The sequence below is a fragment of the Nicrophorus vespilloides genome, unplaced genomic scaffold (assembly GCF_001412225.1).
Source record: "Nicrophorus vespilloides isolate i.1.1-1 unplaced genomic scaffold, Nicve_v1.0, whole genome shotgun sequence".
Taxonomy (NCBI): domain Eukaryota; kingdom Metazoa; phylum Arthropoda; class Insecta; order Coleoptera; family Silphidae; genus Nicrophorus; species Nicrophorus vespilloides.
The window spans coordinates 30,377-37,024 of NW_017097940.1; the positions used below are offsets into that span (position 1 = coordinate 30,377).

General features: G+C 40.3%; 3 protein-coding genes across 3 annotated transcripts; all 3 read right to left on the reverse strand.

Moving 5' to 3' along the window:
- Window positions 1–203: 203 nt before the first annotated feature.
- On the reverse strand, window positions 204–928 carry LOC108561388 (GTP-binding protein Rheb homolog). Its single transcript, XM_017919297.1, has one exon. The coding sequence runs from the start codon at window positions 842–844 to the stop codon at window positions 296–298; it is 549 nt and encodes a 182-aa protein (XP_017774786.1). The 5' UTR covers window positions 845–928; the 3' UTR covers window positions 204–295.
- Window positions 929–962: 34 nt separating this feature from the next.
- LOC108561387 (28S ribosomal protein S2, mitochondrial) lies at window positions 963–1,893 on the reverse strand. The gene is made up of 2 exons (XM_017919296.1): window positions 1,721–1,893; window positions 963–1,662 (listed from the first exon to the last, which is right to left on the reverse strand). The coding sequence occupies exons 1-2, from the start codon at window positions 1,812–1,814 to the stop codon at window positions 1,028–1,030; spliced, it is 729 nt and encodes a 242-aa protein (XP_017774785.1). The 5' UTR covers window positions 1,815–1,893; the 3' UTR covers window positions 963–1,027.
- Window positions 1,894–1,982: 89 nt separating this feature from the next.
- Window positions 1,983–3,166, reverse strand: LOC108561386 (syntaxin-17). Its single transcript, XM_017919295.1, has 3 exons — window positions 2,880–3,166; window positions 2,311–2,825; window positions 1,983–2,254 (listed from the first exon to the last, which is right to left on the reverse strand). The coding sequence occupies exons 1-3, from the start codon at window positions 2,997–2,999 to the stop codon at window positions 1,990–1,992; spliced, it is 900 nt and encodes a 299-aa protein (XP_017774784.1). The 5' UTR covers window positions 3,000–3,166; the 3' UTR covers window positions 1,983–1,989.
- Between the last annotated feature and the right edge of the window lie 3,482 nt (window positions 3,167–6,648).

Genomic DNA, 6,648 nt, shown 5'->3' on the forward strand with positions numbered 1-6,648 from the left:
TTTTCAAAAATAATAAAACAATTTCCGCGTTTCGCATTATTTATGCACAGAGCAGGATCATTGAAAAAGCAACGTTCAGGAAATTATCTCACTTTGTTTATTTTAGGTGTGGGGGAGGGGAAGAATATTTTCATATAATTTAGAAATTCGTTACAGTATTTTGATTATTATATACAAACATTTTTCGAATTAACTAATAGTAGTAGTAGTAGTAATTATAATAGTAAAGATAATATTTTTAAAGCTTAGGGGGATCACATACACGCACACGCTTAATATTAGAGATAAACAAGTTTCAAGATAAAATGCAGCTCGATTTCTCGGGTATGTTCCCATCGGCCTTCTCGATCTCCTTAATCAGCAGATGAAAAATATCCGAGACGGCGGCGTTCTGCTTGGCGGACGTCTCCAGAAAGGCGGCGTTCCACGATTCCGCCAACTTCTTGCCCTCCTCCATCGAAATGGTCCGTTCCATGTGCAAATCAGTCTTGTTCCCTACCAGGATTATGGGGACGTGTCCCTTCCCTGTGATATCCAACAGCTTCTCGTAAATCACTTGGACCACTTCGAATGACTTTGAGCTGGTGATGCTGTAGACGAGCACGTAACCGTGCACGTCGATGCTGTACTGCGATGGGAATATAGAGTATTCATCCTGGCCGGCCGTGTCGACCAGCTTCAGTTCGTAATCCTGCGAGTTCACCCTCGTCGACTTCGTGAAGGTGTTCTCGATCGTCGGATCATACGAATCGACGAATTGCCCCTCAACGAACTGTATGCTAAGCGAAGATTTTCCCACGGACCGATAACCCATCACCGCAATCTTACGTTGCTTGGGCGGCATTTCAAACGCAGCAGCAGCAGAGTTTATAAATCAATTAAAGACTCATCACGGAAAAGATGTGTAACCTCAAAAACATATATAAACGTCACGGTGACAGTAGCAATCAATTGCAACTGTATGCAACCAGATTATCTTTATTTATAAATTACTGTGTACCACTACTAATATCTAGATTAATAATATCTATTGGGAATCTTCTTTTCTTTTTTGCTTGCCGCGAAGGATGGCCGCTTTGAACAGTTTGCAGTAAAGGGATATGGCGCTTTGGGAATCGTCGTTTCCGGGGACCGGATAAGTGATCATATTCGGGTTGCAATTCGAGTCGACGATTCCGACAGTGGCTATCGCCATCTTAGCTGAATCCCTAATTGCTGTGTGCTCGATTAGCACATTGTTCAAAGTGTTCATAAATATGCACAGGTCGGGTAAACGGGTGACAGCGCCGAATTGTTTGTTGGCATTTGTGAAAATACCTCCTCTCCAGAAGCGAGTGTGTGCATACTCTCCACACTCCATCGCTGTCCTTTCCACCAAATGCATATTCTGTGCCCCTCTGTGGAAGAACAGAATGAGTCCCTCACGGTACGCAACGTGAGCGGTGACATTCAAAGCTTTCCTCAGGTATTCTGCAGTGGTATCCAGATCAAAGATGGTATGTCCGAGGCGAGAGCCGTAGATGAAAGGAACCATCTTCTCATTGAGGGAACCCAGCTTATGTCCGAAATGCACTTTAGCATTGAACAGATCTTCAACGGTGAACAGATTATGCACGTTGAAGTAATCCGGATGCTTCAGTATCTCCTGTTCTTTATCCACAGCTGAAAGCGAAAGACAGTTCATAGTATCCATTGACTTTTAACTTAACCTAAAAATTACTTATAGATTCTTCGGGGCTCGCTTGGACGGCCGTCCCCAATTCCCGGATCTGCACCCTCCGCAGCACTCGCAACACTTTCAACGTATTCATCATTAATTCGCGTAATTAAGTTAAAAAAAAAACGAGTCTTTTATTATTAAATATAAATAAACATCAGCGCCGATCACGCTCGCGGTGATGTCTGCAGTACAGCCAACATTAAGAAAAGTCCCTACATATATAGTTTTCTTTTAAATAAATTGCAATAATTTAAAATTAAAATTTGTCCTCATTTGTCCTTTTTATCTACACGATGTTCCTCTTCTAATTTCACTCCAGGTTCCTCCGGTTTATTGGTTTCCGGTATTTCTACTGGGGTCGTAGTATCCTCGGTATCATTGCATTTCTTGAAGAATTTTCCACCCGCATATCCGGCAACCCCACATCCAACAGCTGCAATTCCACCAACCTTGAATCCTGCTACCAAGCCCAGCGGTCCCCCAAGCAACGTCCCTAACAAAGCCCCCGTCATCGGATAAGCTGCAGTCTTTAATCTACAATAGATGGAATTAATTTGATTGAACATCAATTCAAACTGATTTAAACTTACTTTGAAGCTTTCATGAGGCTCTTCAAGCCTTGATTTACGCTCTCCTGAGTTCCCTCAACGTTACTTTCAATCACGTCAACAGTCTCCGCCTGCTCCCCAACCATCTGATTCAGATTTACGTACATCCCTTGCAGATCCTGCACATCCACCTCTAAAGCTTCCACCTTCACCATAGTATCAATCTTGTCCTGCAACCTCAGATCCTCAATGTTCGCGTGAATCTGCAACTGCCCAGCTGCCTGAAATGGGTTCTCATTCTCAATGTTCTCGTTGACCTCATTCTGGGCCTCTATCAAATGCGTCACTTGCTTCTCCAGTGCAGAGTACTCTTTCAAGAAACGTGCAATCAGTTTCAGAGATTGCACAGTTTTCTCATCAAACTTACCCAAGTCAATGTTCTGCACTTGGGCCCTCAAAGTGTCCAACTCATACTGAAGATCTTTCAGCTGCCTAACAATTTTCTTTTTATCCCGAATCTCCTTGACCAGCTGCTCTGTTTTGTTACCAGATATAAGCTAGAAAAAAAAAACTTCTAAACATCTAAACTTGTACATGTTTCAAACAATTACCTTCTGGATTGTTTTTTGGTGCTCCTCGAAGAGATACTGGTGATGGGGCACAGCCTCCTCATTGAATTTGTTCAGGGGGATTTCTATCACTTTGAAGGGCTGCTTCGGACACGCACTCATTGTGGATTTGGAAATGCACTTTTCAAGATGTTAACAGCTACAAGAAGCCAGATGTTTACATTGTGTTTCTGTTTACACTTTGTTCAGCAATTTTGGTTATGTTTTGAATGTCAGCGTGACGTAGGACGGGCCAATAATAGAGGGCAACAAGCGAAAGGTCGAATCGAGATTCCGCACGTGTTCGTACAGATGTCGCCACCGTAATTGAATTTAACATTCAAAAGTAAGAGAAAAGAATAAATAAATGATACAGAAACTAGTAAAAAGAAACAAATATATTTCAATTTAAAAGTACCACGCAGTATTTATTGTATACTGTTGAAAGAATTCCAAGAATATTTCTAAAATTAAACGTTATTATAAATATATAAGAATTCAGTAGATCTGAATGTACTTTTGGTAATCATTTATGGAATTTGGAGGATGTACAAAAGTAATTTCATAAATGGTGCGATATTTATAATAGATAGAGAAAAAGAAAAAAGTATAAAAGAAGATTGGAGATTCATGTTCGTATTGAGAGAATTTGATGAAATGAAAGAGGTGAAAAAAAGGAGCGTTTCTCATATGGTTATCACGGCATAAGTGGAATTCTAAATGAGCGAAGAAGTGCATTGTGATAATACGCGTTTAAATATGGGATTAATGGCAGTTCTGCGGAATATCTAGGGAGCGAAAGAAAAAAAAAGGAAAGAAGAAGCAACAACAACTAAGTAAATAATAAAGGGAAAAAAAATGGAGATGCAGAGAACAAAAAAAAAGGCAAAAGAAGAAAAACTGCAGTTTTCTGCAGAAGGCATCGATGGAGGAGGAGAAGAAGTGACGACGAGAAGTACGCAGAATACGGAATATAGTAAAGCACCTGTTGCTCGGCGCGTACACTTCTATTGGAAAAGGCTATATTTGTAAGCGAAGTTATTCCGCGCAGCCTTTTACCTAGTTTGGGAGATTCGCGTCTTACCGAGAAGAGCATATTTACTTGATGCGAAGAAGCGTTACGCGTCAACTGGAGATACAAGAAGATGTTGATGATGATGATATGATGGATTTCGTATGTCCAAGAAAATTCGACAGAGGAATATGGAGGTCGAATGGATGATGATGGAAGGTAGAGACAAAGAGCGGAAGAATGAAAGGGTGAGAGCGCGTGCGACGGACGACGGTCTGTGCAGCCGTTCATCCGTCCGTCGCGCGAAACGTAATCGGCCAATAAAAATTAAACGGCGAATGCTTCGGCGCCTTTCTGCTACCAAAAGAAACGGCGACAATGATGGAAAGAAAGGAAAGGAAAAACGGAGCAATCCCAGATCGACGGAGAGGCATAAATCGCCACCGGAATTGCGTTATTATGGCGATATCGCGTCGCGCAGATTCAGAGATTGCCGCGAGAGAGACTCTCTTAAGACCTTCTTTGCAGCTTGTGTTCCCTCTGTTATTTGTTTTCTCTGTCCACTCTGTCTTTCTCGGACCGATCGAATCGAATAAAATACAAACACTAAGAAGCTTAGATTGTGCCAGATCCAAGTAGGGACTTGTAGGAAATCAAAGGACAAACAACAAAGAGTGAAGAGAAAAGAAAGATGAGAAGGAACATTAACATAATATTGAATATATCTCAAAGTTTATGAGTGTACGAAATTTGTATTGGCATTTCAATGCGATTCGGTGGAAAAAAAATCATTTATTATTCGTTGCGCAATCAATCGACCTGTTGTAGTCTGTACTCCAATTTGTTCTTTTATTTGTTTTCTTCATTTTTATATGTATATATATATGTGTGTGTGTGTGTGTGCTCCCTTCATTATTGGAATTCGAGCGAACGTGTTTACATTCTCACGAGATGCGCTCCCACGTAGATTGCGCGACGCTATTCCGATTTTATTTATTTTTTACTGTTTCACTTCTCCTTCATACTCACATTCATACATTCGTCGTCGTCGTCTCTCTTCTTTTCCCTGCTTTTCCTAATACATGTAAACAATTCCGAAACGCCCTCGCTCTTCCTCTCATTCACCTCTCAATCTCCTTTCGTGCACACCGCACGCATATTTATCTTGTGATACTCTACGCGCCCTGTTTTTTTTTTGTTGATCTACTCCTTACCAAAAGCTACAACAAACGCCGACGCATCTGATAAGCTGCACATCTTTTTTCCTCTTTTCCCATCGATACTCTTCATGAATCATGATTAATCCAAAGTTGCATTGGAAGTAATGTATAAATTGCGAAACTAAATTACATTGTTATAATTACATGAAAGTTGCAAATGTAAATTATATAAATTACACTTGAAATGTATGATTATTCGAATGCGCGCTTGTGCGCTTTGCGTAAGCCATAATTTTAATTGAATAAAGTTTAATTAATCAATTAGCGGTCGCGATTCGTTTCGAAACGATCTCTTAAATAGCCCGGTAAATTATAAACGCTTTTATTTAATTATCCGTACTAATGATTCTCTTGGGCAATAAAAGCCCACGAAACAAATTGTTCACATACATTTTCCATACACACACACTGGAAAATATTAGCAATTAAAACGCGGCATCGATATTAGCTCGTAAAACGATTTACTTTAACGTCCAGATTGCGGCATTCTTAGCGCTGTAATAAACCGATGGAAATTATCTTATTATATATTTTTTTTCGCGTCGTTTCGTGGGCGTCTCGAAAAACAGGACCACTCGCTGCGACTGGGTGACAGACGCCCACGCTCGGATGAGGAAAGAACATCTTCATAGCTTAACATCTTGAGATGAGATGAGTAAGAAATGGAAACGCATTGATTACGAAAGAACGCAAGGAGCGAGATCGAAATCGCAAACTTAATTGAATTATTAATATTCATTTCTTGCTGCCTGTTGTCTGTCCCGCACAAAAACTTTCGCGATTCCTATCTGCGCGCATACATTTTAGAATTGCGCTCGGAGCGAAGAAACATTGAATAAATATGCGTAAGCGTGGCCCATTTTTTTTTTGTGTGTTCTTCGAAGACATATAAATTAATTAGCTCTAATTAATGCAGTCGTTTATTTTTTTTTGTTGTTGTTGTTGTTGTCGTCCAGATTGAGTGGGAATCATCGATCTTGATCTTTTGCCTAGAGCGAGCGACGATTATTTCAATGGACAACAATGTTCGGCTCTGTGTGTTTGCGGAGGGAATCAGTGATAAGGTTTGATTTGCAAACAGCGGTGCAATAAAGTTTCGTGCAAACAAAGATGCATTTTTTTTTGTTGTTGTTGGAATATTTCCGATGGGGATATACCGAGGGGATTTGGAAACTTGCTGTTGTGTTTCTCACGTATAATAAGGGCTCATCTGTGATGATGATACGCAACAAGTAGTAGGGGTCAGAATGTAAAAAACTGAATGAATGAATGAATGAATAAGAGAGTAAATGAAAGAGTTTAGGAAAACAGAAAACAGTGAACAGTGATGGATGGTCATAGAGCTGCGTGCAAAAAAATTCGAACTGCGGCGCTCTGCAGCATGTCAATATTTATCCAAGTGAGCGGCTATCAGGAAGCCCTTACACATCTTCTCTCTCTCTTCATCATAGGCAAACAAATTGCGAGCGAATTTACTTTGTCGAACATCAAGGGACTACCTTTATTAACTTGTTAGTGTGCTTACTTACTTATTTATTTT

Bases quoted from the DNA above. Each gene is read 5' to 3' on its own strand.
- LOC108561388 (XM_017919297.1), bottom strand. From the start codon at position 844: ATGCCGCCCAAGCAACGTAAGATTGCGGTGATGGGTTATCGGTCCGTG.
- LOC108561386 (XM_017919295.1), bottom strand. From the start codon at position 2,999: ATGAGTGCGTGTCCGAAGCAGCCCTTCAAAGTGATAGAAATCCCCCTG. The intron at 2,826-2,879 runs GTAATTGTTTGA...TTTTTTTTCTAG, and splicing joins ACCAAAAAACAATCCAGAAG to CTTATATCTGGTAACAAAAC. The intron at 2,255-2,310 runs GTAAGTTTAAAT...CATCTATTGTAG, and splicing joins AGCCTCATGAAAGCTTCAAA to ATTAAAGACTGCAGCTTATC.
- LOC108561387 (XM_017919296.1), bottom strand. From the start codon at position 1,814: ATGATGAATACGTTGAAAGTGTTGCGAGTGCTGCGGAGGGTGCAGATC. The intron at 1,663-1,720 runs GTAATTTTTAGG...TTTCGCTTTCAG, and splicing joins GAGCCCCGAAGAATCTATAA to CTGTGGATAAAGAACAGGAG.